Source organism: Corylus avellana, chromosome ca1 (assembly GCF_901000735.1).
Source record: "Corylus avellana chromosome ca1, CavTom2PMs-1.0".
NCBI lineage: Eukaryota > Viridiplantae > Streptophyta > Magnoliopsida > Fagales > Betulaceae > Corylus > Corylus avellana.
Window position 1 is genome coordinate 7,744,355 of NC_081541.1, and position 22,449 is coordinate 7,766,803.

The 22,449-nt window shown below is 36.7% G+C and overlaps 3 protein-coding genes across 3 annotated transcripts; 1 reads left to right on the forward strand and 2 right to left on the reverse strand.

Annotated features, from left to right (window-relative positions):
- Positions 1-634: 634 nt before the first annotated feature.
- LOC132179664 (sec-independent protein translocase protein TATC, chloroplastic) lies at positions 635-3,007 on the forward strand. Its single transcript, XM_059592421.1, has 4 exons — positions 635-991; positions 1,129-1,439; positions 1,867-2,157; positions 2,610-3,007. Exons 1-4 carry the CDS (start codon positions 745-747, stop codon positions 2,817-2,819), a joined length of 1,059 nt encoding a protein of 352 aa, XP_059448404.1. The 5' UTR covers positions 635-744; the 3' UTR covers positions 2,820-3,007.
- A 61-nt stretch (positions 3,008-3,068) lies between these two features.
- LOC132179653 (uncharacterized) lies at positions 3,069-7,654 on the reverse strand. Its single transcript, XM_059592412.1, has 4 exons — positions 7,493-7,654; positions 7,266-7,359; positions 5,403-5,612; positions 3,069-3,888 (listed from the first exon to the last, which is right to left on the reverse strand). The coding sequence occupies exons 1-4, from the start codon at positions 7,565-7,567 to the stop codon at positions 3,173-3,175; spliced, it is 1,095 nt and encodes a 364-aa protein (XP_059448395.1). The 5' UTR covers positions 7,568-7,654; the 3' UTR covers positions 3,069-3,172.
- A 9,810-nt stretch (positions 7,655-17,464) lies between these two features.
- LOC132187441 (protein DETOXIFICATION 14-like) lies at positions 17,465-21,801 on the reverse strand. Its single transcript, XM_059602143.1, has 7 exons — positions 21,477-21,801; positions 19,584-20,128; positions 18,718-18,804; positions 18,484-18,540; positions 18,143-18,381; positions 17,797-18,002; positions 17,465-17,644 (listed from the first exon to the last, which is right to left on the reverse strand). The coding sequence occupies exons 1-7, from the start codon at positions 21,723-21,725 to the stop codon at positions 17,582-17,584; spliced, it is 1,446 nt and encodes a 481-aa protein (XP_059458126.1). The 5' UTR covers positions 21,726-21,801; the 3' UTR covers positions 17,465-17,581.
- Positions 21,802-22,449: the final 648 nt, after the last annotated feature.

Below are 22,449 nucleotides of genomic sequence, written 5' to 3' on the forward strand. Positions count from 1 at the left end.
ACCTGGGGGTGGCCGCAAGCCACCCCATAGGGGTGCCACCCCTGGCCACCCTTCAATTATTATTATTTTTTTAAGATTTAATTTTTTTAAATTAAATTAATAAAAAATTAATATTTTAATCAGATAAAATTGAGAGTTTTGAGTGGACTAACGGCAGTTAACAAAAATTGACGATGGAGAGTTTTATAGTAGTTTCGAGTAACCTAACAACTAAATTTCCGAAAAAAAAAATACCCAGAGAGTTTTTAATAAAAGCGTGTTGACCTAAAGAATTTATATATAATTTTCCTTATATAATTTACAATTAAATTCATTGTGGTATTAAAATAAATTGAGAGATGCCAAAAAAATAATTTGCTCCTTACAGTTAAATTTCGTCTGCGCTCTACGTGTCACAATTTTATTGACTCTGAATGTGTCATACTATCGAAACCTGTTAAGTAAGTAAACAAAATTTGACTGTAAGAAGTAAATTATTTTTGGTATACTTTCAAGAACCTATGAATTTATAATACCAAAGAAAACTAATTATAAATAAGGTAAACCAAAGTTTAAAACATTTTTTTTTTTTTATTCATTTCTTAAATTTTATAAGTGATATATATATTTTCCCCAAAAATTTCTAAATATCGGCGGCCTGAGGGTCTGGGGACTGAGCGCAATTAAGAACCAATCGTTCAACAAAGCCACCCGCAACCGCAAGCGAAGCTCCTCCTGATTTTTCTGGACCCAAAAACGGCGAGAATGATGGGGAGCACGAGTACGGCTCTGGTCCCTCACTTGCACCTCCACCGTTGTTGTTACTTGAACCGCGTAACTTCTCTACGGGTCGACAATTCCAGGAGACCGAGGTTGGGATTCAGTGCTTCGCAGAGACTACTTCGCCGTCGGGGTCTAAGCGGCGTCGTTTGCTTTGCTGTCGATGACGGCGTGAGAGAGAAGCAACCGGAGTTGGTGTCTACCGTTGGCTCCGTCGTCGAGGATAGGCCTGGTGAGACCCCAAAACCCATAACAGAAACCTCTGATCTAAGCTTAACTTTATTATCTTAGATTTTATTCTTTCATCTCTTTCAATCGTCGAAATTTCATAGGAATGATGCTGACGTGAACTTTGTGATGGAAATTTAGATATGGAGGATGGCGCGAGAGAAGGGAGTTTAGTGGAGAATTTGGAGGAAGATAATGGGCGGAGTCCGATATATGATTTTCTTTATCCCAGCAAAGAGCTCCTCCCAGAGGATAAAGAAATGAGTATATTCGACCATCTGGAAGAGCTGCGCCAGAGGATCTTCATCTCGGTTTTGGCGGTTGGGGCCGCCATTTTGGGATGCTTTGCGTTCTCCAAGGAGCTGATATTGATTCTTGAAGCTCCCGTTAAAACACAGGGTGTGCGGTTCCTGCAGCTGGCTCCTGGTGAATTTTTCTTTACAACTTTAAAGGTTAGATTGAACGGAACACGCATCTTTATAAAAAATTTGTTAGAACAATGGTTGAATTGATTAAATTCATTACTTTCTGATAGCCGAAATCTTTGAGATAAGTGTTAGATTTATTATGGTTTCCCATGGTTCTGAGTTGGAATCTATATCAATGATTTTTGGGTACCATTTGGAGATGAGTAGTAATTTGGTTATGAGTTCGAATCCTGTATCAATGATTTTTGGGTACCCATCACTCTAGCCACAATGAGATATGTGGGATGTGTCAGATGTGATATGAGAACACCATCAGCACATTGTATAGGATACAAGTCAGTAACAAATTTCAAATTTTTGGGTTATGTATTGCTCGAATGAACTAAAAAATTTATATATAAATTAAGCTGCTGTTGATAACGATAAAAATTCTTTTAATGGTGTGCTGCAGGTATCAGGATACTGTGGCCTTCTGTTAGGAAGCCCTATCATTCTCTATGAGATTATAGCCTTCATTCTTCCGGGGTTGACGAGAGAAGAGAGGCGGTTTTTGGGGCCGATAGTGTTGGGCTCGTCGGTGCTTTTCTATGCCGGTATCAGCTTCTCGTACACAGTTCTGACTCCGGCAGCCCTAAATTTCTTTGTTAGTTATGCAGAAGGGGCTGTGGAATCATTGTGGTCCATTGATCAATACTTCGAGTTTGTACTTGTGCTGATGTTCAGCACCGGCTTGTCATTCCAGGTAAAGGTTTTCATTGAATCCTCTGCCCATGAAGATGATTCTTACCTACTAATTAGCAGCCATCATATGTCCAAGATTTTTTGTTTTCCCAAACCAAGTTATAAGATTAATGATTTCTTGGTACTGAAAGACCAGATCTTGACTTATACATCACCATTTCAGATGTGTGCTATTCATTCTTTTAGTTGATTTGTGAAATGGGTGCCATTCTTGACTCATGATGCATTGTGAAGTCCATATTATGTTCCTTTATTTCAATAGCAATCATCTTTGAGTGAAGTATTGGATTTTACTTTTAGAAGTTTTGCAGTCAAATGGTAGACAAATTGAAAATAAGTCTTCATACCCCAGTTCAATACAAATGCATCTATTTGAAACTGAGCTCTCATGAGTTTGACTTGAATTTGGAAATTATATATAATGGATCAAAAATATTTCAACTTGTTCTACAGGTTCCGGTAATACAAATTCTACTGGGACAAGTGGGTCTAGTTTCCGGAGACCAAATGCTGTCAATTTGGAGATACGTAGTGGTTGGTGCAGTTGTAGCAGCTGCCGTACTTACACCATCAACTGATCCTCTTACCCAGATGCTTCTGGCTGCACCTTTGCTGGGTCTTTACTTGGGTGGTGCCTGGGCGGTTAAGCTTATAGGGCGATGAACCACACAGATCTTGGGACATGTTCTAAACAGCACCCACTAGTATATCTTGAATCTTGTATATTCAAAAACGATGTGGTATTCGCATAAGAGGAACAGAGGATGAATCACCCATGTCAAGCTTCTATTCGTTTTGTACTTAAAACAATGTAAAAGTTTTCCATTAGAAATTACAATAAGTATTTAACTTGTCGTTTTGTAGCTCACTGGATTGATTATTGCAGCTGGTTAGCATCCAAAAATCTTATCATAAAAAGACATAACACATTTTGTATCCAAAGAATTCCTCTAAAGGTCCTGAAAGGCAGTTTTTAGGTAATTACAAAATACACTATCAGTAAATCTCTCAGCATCCTAAATGCTCAAAGTGACGTCTTGCATTTTGGCTTCCAGATCAGCAGTACTTGGACAATCTAGGTCAGATTCGAACTGTCTAAGTGAACTCCTCAAACCATCGCAGGCCCGAAGAAAAGCTTGTGAAGTTCCTCTAATATTCTCCAACTCTACTTGGATGTCATCAATGATGCTGGAGATTTTCTCAGAAGCAGCCTTCATAGCTGGAACCTCTTGCGGGGGGTAAAGACAAGCTCCAAGCTCATCAACCTGTGTCCCAATTTCTTGACAGAGCTTCAACACTTTCTCCAAAGAATCCACGAAGTCACTGCAGTCGTTTGGATTTTCCAGTTTAATCAAATCTGTGATGGTGCGGATAAGTTCCTTTGTAACTAGGAGCATCTGAGACACAACTTCTGTTGCCGATTTGGCAATTTTCATCTCTTCGGGTGTCAGGTCATTGCCTAGATCATCATCACACGAATCATCATCATCTTGGGGCCCGCTTTCTGCTTTGTTCGAAGCATCATTGTAGGTTTCATCCGTTTGTTCGGAGGAACCTGGCTTGAGCTCCTTCATCTCACGAAGAACATCCTTCATAGAAAATGCAACTTGTGTCATACATCGCCCAATGGCTGTGATATTTGAGGAAGGAGTCTTTTTAAGAGCAGAAGACGCTTCCCATACTGCACCGACTAACTGTGGGATTGAGAGTTTTTGGTCTTTATTGTGAGATCCTGCCAGCGTCCAGGCATAAAGAAGATAAGATCATTTGTTTTCAACAGAAAAAGTAAACAAAAATTTACTATTGTTAGATGGTCATGTATCACAATGATGGCAGTTGGCAAAAGTATATGGCATTATTGCTAACATGATGCATAATAGGAGTTGAATTAACAATGGAATAACCAACCTATATGCGGAAACAGAGCATAAAGGGTTAGTGTTTTACCTCCTGGAGAATGATACAACAGTTTAACACCAATTCTGTGTGCACCAAACATGTGTATTGTATAGACACCCCCTCGCTTTTATGTGGCAACAAAGCCTACCTCAATTGATGCCAGCCTTTACGAGCAAAGGCCTAGGGATGGCAATTGCTAATACTTAATGCAATGTATAAGCTATTCTCAGATGCCATATTGGTGTTTATTAGATAATCTTCGAGTGCTGGATTGGTTTACCTTGAGAAATAAAGGAGGGTCAGCAAAAATTACAAAATACCATTTTGCAATTGCAGCTGAGATCCCCCGTCACCAGCAGAAGACAAAATAAGAAGAAATCATATGATTTTCATGACTATAGAAATAATGCTACACCAGCGGCCAATCATTATAAATGAATTTTACGAAAATACTACCATTTCTAGAAGTTGTTTCTTTCTAATTACATTCACTACCACCACCTTGGCCAAGGCAATATAATTACCAGTATCCACCACCTCCACTGCTGACGCAGCCACCAACACTAGAAAGCAGACGTTAAGGAAAACCTTACACAGCACCATCATTATCTCTGTGACCAACGTCATACAACTAGAGCAACACTTCAACCATTTCCCCAAAACCAACATTCACCTTTTCGCTACCACCACCATCACCACTAATTTTCCTCCTCAACTGCCATCATTACTACCAAAACTACCACGTTTACAACACCACCACCACCACATCGGCAATTTTCCTTTCCTCCACTATAACTCTATCGATGCCACGTGACCACGTCACAACATCCATCCCTTAATATTTAGTCTCCTTGTGTGTATATCATATTTGTGTTTATCCCTCTTACTTACACCAAACCTCAAATATATACAATTATTTATTTATCACTAATTAGCTGGAAATTTGTAATCAGGTCCATTAGTTAGTAAAGATTATGATAAGGGAGCCCTATAGCTAATACAACCTTAATGTACTTTCTAATAAAACCAAGTTTCAAAAAAAACTTCATTACTTTGCAAATAGCCAGTAATTCAAGTTCTCTCAAACTATAAGAACGTCTAAAACTTAGTTCTCCCTGTAAGAGATCCCTAAAATCCTAACAATTTCTAGTTTTTCCTTAATTTTCTCTTTTGAAATCTAGTTAATTATCTGCAATGGAATTTAGGTTCTTCTATTGCTTGTATTTGGAAAAAGAAAAAGAAAAAGAAAAAGAAAAAGAAAAAGGGATCTAGGATTATCCTAAACACTTATGCATTAGTTAGATGACCTAAAAGGTATGTGAATGAGCATTTATAGAGAGAGATTACCATAAGTAGAGACAGATTCCATGAACAACTTAAAACTGCAATCAACAACTTGCTTCACGGATGCATGTATGCTGGAAGACAGAGTATGCCCTGCACCCACTGTACTTCCATGGGAAAGCAAAAGGAAACCCAGTAACATATTGAAGTATGCTGCCATGTTCTCCTCAAGTGCTCTAACTTCCGGTGTTTCTCCAGCCCAAAGCATTCCAGCTGCACAAGGAATTGAATAAATTATGTGATTGATTAGAAAGAAAAGAGCAACAGGATTGGGTATCAATTGTTCCCACTATCAAAGGAAATTGAGAGGCAGTACATGTAAATAAGGAAATGGAATCTCGTCTCTTAATTTAAAACAATGCAGATGGATAGTCAAATCTATCTGGATGGTCATGAACCATTTGTTTACTTCTGGTAGAACAACTATCTGTTTCAACTGTTTGATATAACAGGGTAGGTACTTGAAGCTTCATTCAAATTCTTTACAGAAATGATAGAGCATGTACCAAAATTGGCTAATTAATATCCCTACCAAGAATCAAGATGAAGGGATCATTTTATCGATATGGGTATCATAATAATATAAAGAATTCAATGGTAATTTCCATTGTCACGTCAGGTAGTGTGCACTTAGGAATGGATGTAGCATTTCTCTAATCTAAATTGAAGTTGTTGACACACACAGACAGAGGGACACCCACACAGGGGGAGGGGGCGGGGGTGATACATAAACCATAATGAATGAATTAATGAGAACTACAAAAACATAAATATAACTCAGAACATACCCATTTTAAGTTTGATTGCGATCTAAGGCTTCCACAACTTGACCATCTAATATGCATAATATAAGCTTGTACTAGATTACTCCAAAACACCCCAAAAGGCTTTTCCAGGTTCCTTACAAAATTGACACATAACTCCTAAGACATATGAACCACAACTGTTCTAGCTCAGCGAATGGGAATTAATAAATTGCAAGTGGATTAACTCTTAGAACATCAACTTGAAAATGCCGGTCTTGCCACAAGGCAAATACATGAGATATTTAACTAATGCTATCACTTCAATATGCAAATCATTGTCAGTCAACAAAAGCTCATCAGAATGTGAAAACGCTTTTAACAGTAAGGGAGAGGCAAACTCAGTCAACTACACTTGAAAATGGAAATTAGAACCATACCCAAATAAACATGCAGAATCCACATTTAAGCCTTAACATGGCATTTAATTACAATTGACTCAATGATCTTTTTAGAGTTATAAGAAGCATTTGTTGACAGCTATCCTCTATGCTCTCCAGAGAAGACATAATTGATCATCTACCATATTCTTCTAATTTTCATCTTTTACAAATCCCAATTTCACATTTAGCCTTTCTTGCACTTCATTGTTAGACAAAAATACATCCTCAGACAATACCCCAATCAAATTTGAACTCATTACGTATATGCAGCTAAAATTACTTAATATTCACAGAATAAGACAGTTACGGGTACATTCTGAAACACATTGTAATTCAATTAACATCTGAACAATGAACAAGAGAGTCAACAATAAAACTGAGTACTTGCTAATGAAACCATGAGGAAAACCCATGGTTGTTTTTTTTTTTTTTTTTTTTTTTTTTTTTTTTTTTCTGGGAAACTTTATGTAACCCTTAATCTTGAAAACGCATAAGGAAAACCCATGGCACTAAAATCAATACTAATAACAATTGAGAAAGGATGTGCAACATATACCTCAAAATTAACAAAACCCATATCTCCAAATTCACATGGAAGTACAAAAAGCTCAAACACTGCGTGAGTAGAAAGCAGAAAGTTGTGGAGAAAAAGAGAGGGAATGGACAAGAAAGAAGAATACCCATGGTAGCTTGTTTCGAGACTTCTTCGCCCACCTTTATGACCTCCTCCCAGCTCACTTTGTCAAGAGAAGAAGCTGGGCTTTGATTTAACACCTACATGTATAGTTCACGCGCGCGCGCACACACAGTGAAAAAACCCACATCATTACACACCCTACAAACCCAAAATCATAAACATATACAGACATATTACATATATACGTAAAGGGTGCGAACAATAGAAAACCTGGAAGGTTTCATGGATGGTGTTGAGGTGAGAATTCAGGGTTCTCTTCAGTTGCTCTTTCTCAGCTTTTCCCATCTCTTTCTGTGAAGCAACTGGTGCTTGTGCTGAGAACCTGGACAGACGGTGAGATATATATGTATATCAGAGCTTTGGTGGTAGGGGTTTGGGGTTTTGTGTGTGAGAAATCGATTCCGCTATATATACACCAGTCAGGAAGGAAAGACAAACGACGTCGGATTACAATGACTAAGGCGTTTATGTTGTCAAGGTGCCAATGCCGCCGTAACAAACTCAATGATAATGATTAGAGAAGTGTTAGAATTTAATAAAAACTCTACATTTTGCCCATAAAAGTCCATGTGACAGATGTCACATCATATTTTTTGTAGAGGGAAAAGAGATATGCTAGAATTTAATAAAAACTCGAGATATGATAGAATCTAATAAAATCCCTATATTTTGCTCATCAAAATCCTAGGTGGCAAAGTGTCATTTGCCATCAACTTGGTCCATATGCCCTTTTACATCAACTTGGGCCATGTGCCCTTTGACACCTAGGATTTTGATGGGCAAAATATGGGGGTTTTATTAGATTCTAGCATTTCTCTATCGAAGTGTGATATAGTCACAACTTAAACCCAACTTTATCATTTTCCTTCTTGATGTGTGATACAGTCACAACTTAAACCCAATTTTAGCCCAACTTCTAGACCAAATTTCTCTCTCCCTCTCTTTCTAGTTTAGGACTCCCTCTCTCCTCCACATGTAGGTTTTTTTTTTTTTTTTTTTTTTTTTAACTTAAGAGAAAAGTTGGGTTTAAGTTGTGCCTTTATCATTTTTCCTTCTCTAAAAACTCCATATTTTGCCCATAAAAGTTCATGTGGCAAGATGCCACATAATCTTCTTTTTGTTTTATTTTTTTCCCTAAAAAAAAAAAAAAATGATGTATCATCTTGCCATGTAGACTTTTATGGGCAAAATATAAAGTTTTTATTAGATTTTAGCATTTCTCGAGGGAAAAAGACAAAATAAAAAGAAGATGATGTGGCATCTTGCCACATGGACTTTTATGGGCGAAATATGAAATTTTTATTAGATTCTAACATATATCTAATGATTATAATCAATTTTGTTACTTTGAGAAAATTGTTACAGCGTGCTTTTAACATGTAAAGACAGAAAAGTGTAGACTTTTCAGGACTTTTGGATTAGCACACTCAAGAGCATAGAATACATAGTAAATTGTTTGAGCTGGATTTGTATAAATTTGATTTGAGTTTGGTTTGTTTATTAAACAAATCAAGTTTGAGCAAAAATTTTGTATAAAACTCGGCTTGATTCATGTAAACTCGTATAATTTTATTTTTGTTAACAGTATAGCCACATCATCATATAAGAATCCTTGCAGTGTTAGAATTGTTGAAGATAAAGAAGTCTGATCACATTATCTTGTAAATATTATCTTTTAGATTAGTTATTCTTTGTAATTCAAATATAGCTTGTCTCATTCAAATGTATAGCTTATCTCCTGTAAAGTCTATTTATATTCATCTCAATGAAACAACATTGGTATCATTTAAACCAGCATTCCAATCAATATTCAAACTTGGTATCAGAGCCATTTTTTTGGCCAACCCCACTTATTCGATCCATCATCAATGGCGCCCTACTTCTGCTTCATATGTTTTCCCTAATATCACACAATTTGTGTCTATAAAACTTGAGGGTCCTACGAACTACTTGGGTTGGGCCACTCAATTTCTTCCTGTCTTACGTCGCAAGGACCTCCTAGGCATTGTTGACGGCACAGAGATTTGTCCCTCAGCTTTTGTTGTTGATGCAGAGGGCAACCCAACAACTATCCACAGTCAAGAATATTTGCTATGGTAGAAAAAGGACCAGTTCATACTGGCCTGGATCAACACCACTCTCACTGAGAGGGTGTTAACAACTGTTTACCGAATGAATACAGCCAGACAGGTTTGGCTGCACCTGTCCAAATTATTTGCTCCAAACTCACGCTCTCGGGTTACAACCCTCAAGCGTCAGCTTCAAACCATCGCCCAAGGCAATCAGACCTGCTTTGAGTACCTTGCTACTGCCAAAAGTTATGCTGATCAACTTGCTGCAATTGGGAAAAGTGTTGATGATGAGGATTTAATCTCATATGTGGTTGGAGGACTTAATTCCCCTTACCAATCCTTCATTACCACCTTTAATTTTGTCACCTGGGAGAAATCCATTTGAGGAATTTTTGATGGAGTTGTTGAACTTTGACCACATGTTGGATGCCCATCAATGTACTGCTCAACCTGAAGGAGGGCAAATTGCTTTCTTTACTCAAAAGTCTAAACAACACTACAAGAGACAAAGGCCTCCAGTTAGGCAGCAATCACGCTCCCTTCCATCTTAGCAACAGATGGTCCCTCCTCAATAGCATATGGTTCCCCCTCAGCAGCAGATGGTCCCCCCTTCGCAGCACTACCGCTCGTTATCAGGAGCTTCTCAGCAGCATGTTTCCTTTCCATAAGGATCACACGTTTCTGGTGCAACTGTCCCAAATGGTAAAGCACTGTCTACTACCCCTTTTTTCCCTACTAATTGTGTTCCCTGTCAGATTTGTGGGAGGATAAGCCATCAAGCTTTAGACTACTACCATAGGATGGACTTCTCTTATCAAGGACGTCATCCTCCTTCCCAGTTGGCAGCCATGGCTGCTCATACGCATGGCACTCCTGAAACTGAACAACCGTGGTATCTTGACAGTGGTGCCAATCATCAAGTGACTTCAGATCTTGAAAATCTGTCAGGACAGCAACCATACCATGGAAATTGATAAAGTGATAGTAGGCAATGGAGGAGGTCTGTAGATAGCAAACACTGGTTTTTCCCTCTTCTCCACTTCACACAATAACTTTCAACTAAACAATACGCTTCACTGCCCAAATGCCTCTTCTAATCTATTGTCCATACAAAAATTTTGTAGAGATAATAATTGTTATTTTATCCTAACCGCATTCAATTTTCTCATCAAGGATATGCAGACCAGAGAAATTCTCCTGAAGGGGCCAAGTGAAGCAGGCCTTTACCCTATCTATCTCAAGCAATTATGTTCCAATAAAGTCACGTCTAAAGCTGCATTCCTCTCCTCAGCATTGTTTCTGTCTCATTTTTCTGCTTTCCTAGGAGTCACAGCACCTTTTAATGTTTGGCACGCTCGTCTTGGACACCCAGGAGATTTAGTTGTCAACAAACTTCTTCAACAATCTTTGTTGCCTATTTCGGGCTCAATTAAATCCAAGCAATTGTGTCATCCTTGTCATGTTGCCAAGAGCAAAAAATTACCTTTCTTTGATTCACAAAGAATCTCCACACATCCTCTTAAATTAATTCACTCAGATGTATGGACTTCCCCCATTATATCACTTGGTGGCTGTAAATTCTATGTTATTTTTATAGATGATCATTCTCGTTTCTCTTGGATGTTTCCTTTACGTCAAAAATTTGAAGTTCTTTTATGCTTTGTTAAATTTAAAAGCTTAGTTGAGAATCTATTTTCCTACAAAATAAAGCAAATCCAAATTGATAATGGTGGAGAATATGTTTCAAGTGCTTTTAAATCTTTTACCAACACGCATGGAATCTTACATTGATTGACGTGTCCATATACGTCTGAACAAAATGGCTTATCTGAACGAAAACACAGACATATTACTGAAACAGCTTTATCTCTTCTAGCACAATCTAACCTCCCTAAATCATATTGGGTTGATGCTTTCTTAACTGCAGTATATTTGATCAATCGAATGCCTACCCCTGTTTTAGATCACTTCTCTCCTTACTTCAAGCTTTTCAAGAAACATCCTGATTATTTTCTTCTTAAAATTTTTGGTTGTTACTGCTACCCCTTACTTTGGCCATATTTTTCTCATAAATTGGACTATAGGAGTAAAAGATGCATTTTTATTGGCTATAGTAGTGGTCAAAAAGGGTGCCGATGTCTAGATCCTGAAGAAAATCGTGTCTATTTGATGAAGGCCAATTTCTAGATAGCAAAAGACTTGTTTCCACTCAACCTGCAGCGAACATTTCTCTGGGCATTGCAAATTCTTCAGGTACATCTCTTTCTCTTTTAAATTTTAATAACTCTTTACCTTTATTAGATATTGTTCAAACCGAATCCATCTCTAATGACACCTCAACAGATTCATCCTTATCTCCTATTTCGGCCACCAATCATGACTTATCACCTGCTTCGGTCACCCTCCCTCCAGCCAACGTCCCAAATGTTACGGCCCCATGCTCATCACCTGTTTCGGTCACCCACCCTCTAGCAAATGTCCCACATGTTTCGGCCTCCAACTCTCCAGCAAACGTCTCACATGTTTCGGCCTCCAACTCTCCAGCAAATGTCCTACATGTTACGGCCTCCAACTCTCCAGCCAACGTCCCAAATGTTACTTCCCCTTGCTCATCACCTGCTTCGGTCACCCACCCTCCAGCAAATGTCCCACATGTTTCGACCTCCAACTCTCCGGCAAACGTCCCACATGTTTCGGCCCCCAACTCTTCAGCAAACGTCCCACATGTTTCGGCCTCCAACTCTCAAGATTTTGATCTTAACGTTTGCAATGACTCTCCTGCCATAACCGAAACACTACCACATCCTCAACCACGAATGGTCACTCGTTCTCAAACCAACTCCCTGACTCCTAAGGTTTTTCCCAACTACCACCTCTACTCCTCAACGAAATATCCTCTACAAGCCCTATCATCAATTGTTCCAGCCATTGAACCCACAACTTATAAGCAGGCTGTGATACACCTTTGCAGGTTGGATGCTATGCAGGCTGAATTCAATGCCATACTGAATAATAAGACGTGGTCATTGTGTCCTAAACCTTCACCTAAAAAGGTGGTTTGCAACAAATGGGTGTTCAAAGTCAAACAAAAATCGGATGGTACCATTGATCGGTATAAGGCTAGGTTAGTTGCCAAGGGATTTGATAAAGTAGAAGGGATTGATTTTAATGAAACTTTTAACCCTGTTATTAAACCAGCCACCATACGCTTGGTTTTAGCATTGGCTGTACATTTCAATTGGTTTATTCATCAGTTGGACATATCTAATGCCTTTTTACATGGTTTTCTTGAGGATGAGGTATTTATGGAACTTCAGGGTTTTGAAGACTCTACTTTTCCTGATCACGTCTGCAAGCTTCACAAGTCTCTTTACGGCTTGAAACAAGCTCCACGGGCTTGGTTTATGCGACTTTCTCAAGCATTAGTGGATTTTGGGTTTGTAGGATTAGCTGTTGACACATCTCTCTTTACTTTGCATCATAATTCAGTTCATGTATTTGTTCTTGTGTATGTAGATGATATTCTTGTAATCAGCAATTCCTCTTCTACAATTACACATCTAATCTCTAAATTCAAGGGTGAATTTGAAGTAAAAGATTTGGGAGCCTTATCTTACTTTCTAGGGATTCAAGCTATACGGACCAGTCATGAGTTGTTCTTAACGCAAACTAAATACATGGTTGATTTACTTTGAAAGACCAAGATGGATGGGGTAAAACTAGCTTCAACACTGTGTGCTTCAGGTGAAAAACTCTCACGGTTCATTGAGGATCCCCTGTCTGATCCAACTGAATTTCGTCATATAGTGGGTGCCTTGCAGTATTGTACACTCACACGGCCTGATATCTCTTACAATGTCAACCAATTATGCCAATTCCTCCATTCTCCAACAAGTGTTCACCTTATAGCAGCCAAGTGTGTTCTACGTTACCTTAAAGGTACTCTTGATTTTGGATTACACTATACTCAAAGTTCCTTGCAAATCAATGGTTATTGTGATTCAGATTGGGCTGGTAGTCCTGATGATAGACGATCTACGTACCACAGGCTATGGAATTTATCTTGGACCGTGTCTCATCTCTTGGGCAGCTAAGAAACAGCCTATAGTGGCCAAATCTAGCACCGAGGCTGAATACAGATCAATGGCTCTCACTGCTTCATAAATGTATTGGCTTCGTATGTTATTCAAGGAATTACAAATTCCAATTCCACTTTCACCATGTTTGTGGGTTGATAATCTAGGAGCTCTTTCTTTATCTTCTAACCCCGTATATCATGCATGTACGAAACACATAGAGGTGGACTACCATTTTATTCGAGAAAAGGTTTTTAACAAAGATATCTTGGCGCGCTACATTTCCACACATCAACAGCCTTCTGACATCTTCACAAAAAGCTTGACCAGGGCCCTGTTTCTTTTACTTTGTGACAAGTTAATGGTTTTCTCTCTCCCCATCAACTTGAGGGGGCATGTTAATAGTATAGCCACATCATCAGTTAAGAATCCTTGCAGTGTTAGAATTGTTGAAGATAAAGAAGTCTGATCACATTATCTTGTAAATATTATCTCTTAGATTAGTTGTTCTTTGTAATTCAAATATAGCTTATCTCATTCAAATGCATAGTTTGTTAGGATATAATCTTATTCAAATGTATAGCTTATCTCTTGTAAAGTCTATTTATATTCATCTCAATGAAACAACACTGGTATCATTTAAACCAGTATTCAAATCAATATTCAAACTATTTTTATATTTTTTTTTCTTAACTTTTTAGCGTAAACATCTTAAATATTTTAAAAAGATAAGATGAGTTCTCTTCCTAATATAATAGTCATAGCTTCAATTATCGTAATTGTAAATTTTCATACAGATGTATGTGTGATATATATACATATAGACTCAATATTATATTGTTTAATATTCAAGAGGCAATTTATTTAATTAACTCAAATGATAAAAATCTTAACAATAATTAATTAAATATGATTAGTATTAATTTACGAGAAAAAAAAAAGATTAATTGAGCAACTTGTGAACAAGGTCAAGTTCGTTTAAAAAACAAATGAATTGAGCTTGAATAGATTATCTAGTTCGATGATAAACTCGAGCTTAGTTTATTAGGATTTATGCCTTAAAAACCAGTTTATTTTATATGACATTTTAGTTTATTAAATAATTTATTGGATTATTTCAAATAATAATAATAAAAAAAGACATATTACTGTTTATATGTGTGCACTAATTGATTTTTATTTATCATATACATGTAAGTCCTCAAGTTATAATGAATATGATTTTAGGTATGCTAATAAGATTAAAACCATAAATCTTGTAGCTTAACTATTGTTCATTGTCATTCCATTTAATAAAACTATAACATATCAATTATAATGATCTATCTTAATTGGTACGAATATAATATAATGAACGGACCATGTGAGTCGTTGTTCTATCATAACAATAGTGGACTGCTTATAACATTGACTCTCAATCCTGAGAAGATGGTGAATTCAAATGTAAAGCGGATATTGTCACTTGATACATTAAGAGTTAAGAGAGATAATGAAATTATTTTTTTAGGAAATATATATGATTTTTTTTAGGAATATACTAGGTGCGAAGGCTGTTGGGTGTTCAGTGGATTACCATCTTAGGTAGATTTGACTTTTGAAGTTTAACCATAGTCCATTACCTGTTTTGTTCTATTTCCTTGTTTTAATGTATCACAAATGGTTATCGAATCGGGTCAGTTTGATTTTTGAAGTTGATTGATTCGGTTTGGACGAGTAAATTCCAATGAAGCCCTATAACAACATATTATGGATGAATAATACTAAAAGTTTCTCTTGTGTAAGTCTTATATCACTCTAAGAATGATGTGGCTTTTAAAACCACCATTGAACTTGCAATTGATCATTATTAGATTTTGATCAAATTGTGATTTTAAAAGCCATCTCATTTTTTGAAAGACACAAAAAGAACTAATAGAATTACTCATTATGGAGTCGCTAAAGAAATCCCACATATCACCCACTCCACACCTGAGGAGCCAAGTTAACTGTTAAAAATGGTAAAGTAGTCTCTTTCATCTCCCATAGAAGTCTCCCCCCCCCCCTAAAAAAAAAAAAAGAGAGCATAATATTGTCAAAGCTGACACAATTACCATATTTTTATCCTATGACTTTTGGATGAACAAGTGTGCAAGTTGTATGCGTGAACAGAGTCCATGGAAAATGAGCGAAAAGGTTCATGGCACAAGGCACAATAAGAGTCCATGAAGTAGGGACAAAGGTGCGTGGCGCGGGAAAAAACCCACATAGCCCACAAGAGATATTGGAGAGGGCCTATAAGATTGATAAATGGCTTTCGTTTGAGAGGCAGTATAGCAATATGGTGCTGGACTCACACATAAGGAGGAGATTGTTGAGTATATATGTGTGAGTATAAAAATGATAGTCTCACATTGAAAATATATAAAAAGTGTGAGTGGTTAATATAACATTGTTGGACCTAAACCCATATGTTTAAGCTTTTGGGCTGTATGGTGTTTCAACATACTATATTATAGGCTCACTAAAATACTTCAAACAGCATCAATCTCCCTAACTGTTTTTATTTTAAAAAATAAATTTAAAAATGCTAAACTTCTCTGTACAGTTTCACAACCATCTATGCGATACCATATGGACTTGGTGTAGCAGCAATGATCAATCAAACATATATAGAAAAATAAATTTATATATGCATATTTGTGGTGTCTATTTTACTTAAAATTGCATATCTCTAAGATTTCTTTTTCTCCTTTTTGGTTTAGTACTAGAGTTTCAAATGAATTAGGAGCAGGGAACCCACAAGTGGCACGTTTGTTTGGAGGAAAAGGGAAGAAAAGTTGGGATTATTTAACAATCATTTTAATTGCCAATCACAACTACAACATCTTAAGATGCTTAAATGCTCTAAGATTTTGTGTGAGTTTTAGTGATGGTCTGCCTTTTAAGGGGGTTGTTTCTATTGGGTTTGTTGATATTGCAGGCTACCAAGGCAAGGGAGAGGATAGAGAAAAGGGAGCATTGGTGAGCCAAATTTTCTTACTATTAGAGTTATAAGGGGAAACATTGCTTGTATGGATGAGCTTCCTAGCTTTTCCCCCATATTTGTCTCTTATATATATATTTTTGGTGAGCTTCTTAGATTTTCTAATGTTGACGTTTGTTTTGGATTTGAGATTTGTATGTGGATTTCCTAATGTTGGTGTTTGTTTGGATTTGGCTTTTATGTAATGTTTTTAACGGTTTGTTTGTGCTAGGCCTATTTTCATTTGTATTTGGATTAGTGGATTCGGCCGTGTATATGTGTGAACATTATGTTGGGTTTATCTTGTTCACATTATGTGATCACCGTTTTGGGCCAAGCCTATTCTGAAACATTTCCTGGTCCAAAACACAGCATGTTCTTTTTGCTTTTTGAGAACACTTTAATCCAAAATTATTTAAAATAAGCCCAAAAAATAGGCATAAAGAAGGCCCAAAACGCTTTCAAAAAGTCATATATAAAATTCGGTTATAAAACCACCAGTTATTAGTTTGAATAATCGCTAACCATCGGTTATAAAAATAACTGCTAACCACCGCTTATTAAAATTCAATAATTGCCTAAGACAGTTGCAGTTAGAGCTAGTAACCGCTAACCATAACCGCTTGTACAGCCCTAGCAATAACATACATAAATAATGTTTAGATTCTAAATAAAAGTAGCTGGGAATTTGCATAGCCATATGGGCAAAATGTTCCTTGCCAAAAACATGTAAAGGAACTCTGCATAAAACCTGCACTGGGCAAGGGCAAGGTTCTTATTTCTATGTTCTTCTTCCTATGAGCTCATCAACTAATCTGTTTCTATATTTATCTTGAGTTCATTGCTCTGTAGCTTGGCCAAACCAAATCAATCTGGTGTTTTAGTTATGTGCCTCGCATGTTCAAGAAAAATTTAAACTCAAATATTTCATGCTTAAGATGGTCAATGAAGTCAAATATGTTGCCAATTTGTGAAGCAAATGCTTAATAAATGAGTCCTCATGTGATTGATGATAGAAGATCTATGTAGAACATTGAATGCATATAGCAGAAGTGTAGGCAAAAATCTCCTAGTTTTCATTAGTTTAAGCAATATTTTTCCGCTCACAGCAATGGAATAAGATGATTTAATTTAGCTCATCAAAATTCAGTCACTTTAATCCATTTTCTACTGAAGATCTTCCCTCAAGTATCCTCTCCCTTGCTTTACTTGCCTGCAACATCAAGATGACCCAGTAAATACAACCCATTTCAATGGCATGTTCGCCAAATATAACCCATTTCAATGGGAGTTCTCCCTATATAGTAGCTGAAGCTTTTGGAAAATGAAAAAAAAGAAAGAAAAAGAAAAGAGGAGGATATAGACCTGTTTTCCCCAGTCTGTACAACTTGTTATGATAGAGAGCAGAGCTGCTTGCACAAAAGAACCAATTAGTATTCCAATCCAAAGGCCCTTTCCTCTCAACTGTACCCAAAAACCCAATATGGCACCAGCTGGAAGTCCACATAGATAGTATGATCCGAGGTTGACATAAGCACCTAAGTCCTGCCACCCACATCCCCTAGCAATACCTGATTTATAGAAACAGAAGATTCAGCTACCCAAGAATCCAAGCCTTGAAATGTAATTTTGTTTTGACCGTTAAAATCACCATTTATCTCAAAAGCCGATAAGAAATGGTAGACTAATAGGAAAAAAAACATGCATTAACCTGAAAGGACTCCATGTAAGTTGTCCAGAATAACCGACAGACATACCAGAGGAGCCAAGGTTGTAACATAGTCTACTACTTCCTTCTCATTGCTGAAAATGTAACCAAAAACATGGCGGCTGGCAAAAAGGGCTGAGCTGATTATGAGTGCCCCTGTGACTGTAATAAGCATAACTACAGTGACAGCCAAACGTGCGGCTTGTGGGTTCCCAGCTCCTAACTCATTTGAAACTCTAGTGCTACAATTCCCACCAGAAACAGAGCATTTTTTTCACACAATTTAAGTAGAATTGGATGCATATAATCAACTGTGTATCAATATTGTGTGCTTTGGTGCAAACCTTGCTGCAGCGCCAAGTCCATCTGGTATCATGTAGAGAGTTGAGAGTGTTGCTAAACTGTTTAGAAAAGTGGAAATTTAGTTCAATCACATTTGATGAATTGATCTCATTCGTAGTCTCTGAAGTTTTTTTTTTTTAAGTGCAGATGGAGATAAAACTAAATTTCAAATAACAGTTTCCAACGAATCACTTAAAAGTGTTCTAAATCTGAAAACTTAGAGAAATTTTATGTACCACACGGACAGTACTGAAGTTTCAAGCGCCGGATTTGGTAATAGCCCCGACAGCAAGGTAAGCAGCTCGAATGACCACCATTCAAGGCTATGAATGACCAACATGAGAAACATAGGAGTAAAAAACAAAAAACAAGGGAAACTCCACTTACATTCCCACGATGTTTCAATCACTTTGACAATTGTATTCTTAAAGCATGTTTGGGATTGTGTTTGATAAATAGAGCTTTTAAGTCAAAAAAATTTTTTTTGACAAAAGCTTTTGCCAAAAGTGCATTTTGGCCTTTTTTTTTTTTGACCCTTAAAAGTGTTTTCAATTTTTTTACCAAACGAGTACTTTTTTCTTCAAACAAATTTTTTGATTATTAAACGCACTTTTAAGCCCCTCAAACGCACACCCAAACAAACTCTTAGACTTTAAAAAATTGCAATGTCATATCGCTATCTTGAAAACTTTGCAATGTTGCCTTACCATTAAAGTTTAGGGTTAAAGCAGTACATATGCGAAATGTCTTTTATAACCTCTTATAAAACTTTTAAGAATATAATATCATCCTAATTAAATAATTCAATTTTTTTTTTTTTTTTTTTTTAACAAAAAAAATAAAACCCACAAATGGTTGCAATGGGTCACATTGTGAGCAACGGTATTTTGGGTATTTCAACGTCCTCCATTAAGATTTAATAGAAAATTCTAATGAAATAGTAACATTGCAAAATTTTCAAAGATGACGACCTAACATTACAACTTTTTAAAGGTTAAAATACGACTGCAAAAAGGATATAACATAAGGAGTAAGTGAAGTTTAAGAAGAAAAAAAAAAAAAAAGTTCTTCGATGTTATAAAATAGGAGGAGAAATAATTACCAAATCATTGCAGCAGAAGGGATAGCAAAACGGAAGAACTCTCCAATTCCTTGGAACATCTCCATAGAAATGGGGGCCCTGGTTTTTGCACAGGCACTATTGTACTTCATGTATAATCCGAGCAAAATGACATTCAACCAATAAGACATGCCAATAGCCAAAGCTCCTCCAAGATGTTTTAGTGTAGACTTGAACACTAAAAACCAGCAGAAAGGTATATGGAAACAGAGGGTGACACAAGAGCTTACAAGCATGGGGGTGATTAAACTCTGCGTCTGGAAATATCGAACCAGAGATTGAAGAGTTGCGTAGGCAAAGAGTGCAGGAATGAGGCACACTATGAATTTACCGGCTTCATGTGAAATTACAGGGTCTTGGCCCATGAAGACGAGCAGCTTTCCCATGCAGATCCACAGAAGAGACAGAGGGAGACAGACCAATAATAGACAGAAAATGCATGTGTATGTTTGATTTCCTAGTTTTTGATATTGCTTAGCTCCATAAGCTTGCCCACATATGGTTTCCAGTGCGCTTGACATTCCAAACTGTTTGGCATGTGAAAGTCATTGATCAGTTTGTTATCAATATGGATTACCCAATATTCTTTCCTTATTGTATGCATCTTTTTGGAATATGATTTGATTTAACATGGTATATTGATCAGTGTAAACAGATTGAGAGGGTGTTTGTTAAATACCCTCCCACCCTCAAATACTATTCATCTCTTTTTTTTAAAAAAAATCAATATCAAAACATTCTCATTTTTTATATCACATTATTTGTTTTTTATATCATTTCATTTACTTTTTACTACTATTCAAATAAAAAAATCACTACAAAACAAAACTTTTTCCACTTTTCAATACTATTTTTTCACTTTTCTATACTAATTATTACACTCATTTTTTTTTTCTCACCAAACATTACTTGGGATGGCATGTTGTTTAACAAACAATCCTGGAGTCTCATATTGAAAATACCTTACAAATGTGAGTGGTAAATATAATATAGTTAGGTACAAACTCATAGGCTTAAGTTTTTGGGTTCGATGATGTCTCAACAATCAACATGCTATATTATGATCTCAATAAAAACTTTCGAACGGTGTCAATCTCCTTAACAAGTGGTATCATAGTCAATAGTGGTATGCAATATAGTGGAGGGGCGTAGGCATGGACAGGGGTCCCTAGAATAAGGGGTAAAGGTTCATGGCACAAGAGCAAACGAGTCCCTAGAGTAGAAAAAAATGTTCAAGGTGCAGGAATCAATGATGATCTCTAGAGTAAGGAACAAAGGTTCATGGCACATAAACAAACAAGAGTGGAGAGTCCTTGGAGTAGGATTAAAAGCTTCCATTTAAAGAGAAGTGTAAAAATGCAGTGATAGTTCATACGTGAGTGGGAGATTGTTGAATATACAAATGGGAGTATAAAAAGATTGGGTCTTACATTGAAAACACCGCAAGTGTGAATAATTAATATAGCATAATTGGGTCAAAATGAGTAGCATCCTAATAGTATACTATATTGAGTGGTACACTTTTTACTACAATCTCCTTTGCAAGTTAACGAGGCAATCAATAATTAGTAAGATAATTATGAGTGTATATTTAAAAAATCAGCTACTAATTAATTAAATTAATAATTTTTTTTGTTTAATTATTTTACAAATTATAAACCGTCACATTAATTGTAAAAGACCGATGCAAAATGTATTTTAATCTCTAGCAATTTGGTATCCGAATTGATGGGATTTCTCCATCCAAATAAAACCCCAAACCTACCCATTTCTGGATTTCATGCCCACCTTCGTACTGTTTGCTATTCCCCAAAAGGGTATAAACATGGCAGAGAAAAAGACATGGAGAATGAGATAAAAAGAAAAAGCACTTACAACAGGACTGAAGCCGGAGACAGCAGCTAGGGAGATGGCAATAGCAGTGCTAGAGAGAGAGAGCTCCCCAAGATGACCAACCGTCATAATGGAAATAATCTGCAGAAAGTATTGTGATAAATTCACAGCCACCATCGGTCCAGCCAAGTAACCCGCCCTTTTGGCCTCTTGAGCAAACGCAGCCCATGTTAGGCTTAAACAGCCCTCAGCCTTCTCTCGGCTCTCTTTCAGTAGCAAGCTCTTGTCCATGTTTTCTCTGCTGCTCTCCCTCACAGCCACTGCAGTCACAGTCACAGCCACAGCTTCAAAGTGGGGAAACAATGAAGAGGAAGAGACGTGTAAAAGAGTTCTGGGCCTTTTTTGGCATTTCCTACGTGAGATGTATGTGGACTGTACATGTTTGTTTGTTTCATTGCTGTCTTTTTTTTCTCGAGATTTTGTTTTTTATTACTATTATTGAAAATTTTGAAACCCCGACGTCTTTTTCGGCTATGAGTCGACCCTGTTTGGGAAGTTAGAGAATGAGACAGATTCTCCTAGGAAAATGACCTTTTCTTTTTCAATATATATATATATATATAGAAATATTAATTTTATGTATTTTTTTTTGGATTTATTGGCACTGAGTGAATTATTAATGTGCTAGGTCCAAGTGACGTGACATTTTAGTCGTGGCCACTAACCGACAAGATGATTATAAAAATACCTTGGAGAGTTACAATTTTGAAGATATACTTACATCCCATCACGAATGTTCTCTTGGTTCATTGATTGAACGACGTAAACGTAAGAAAGAAACAACTTTCAGAAAAAGAAAAAAAAAAAAAAAAAAAAAATCAACTTCAACAAGGAAATAAGATCGAACAAAACAAATAATGGACTATATATCATGACTAGGAATAGTAACGAACGGGTATTACTATAATTAATAAATGGGTATTAACCATATTAAGATATTGTAAGAATTGGATCT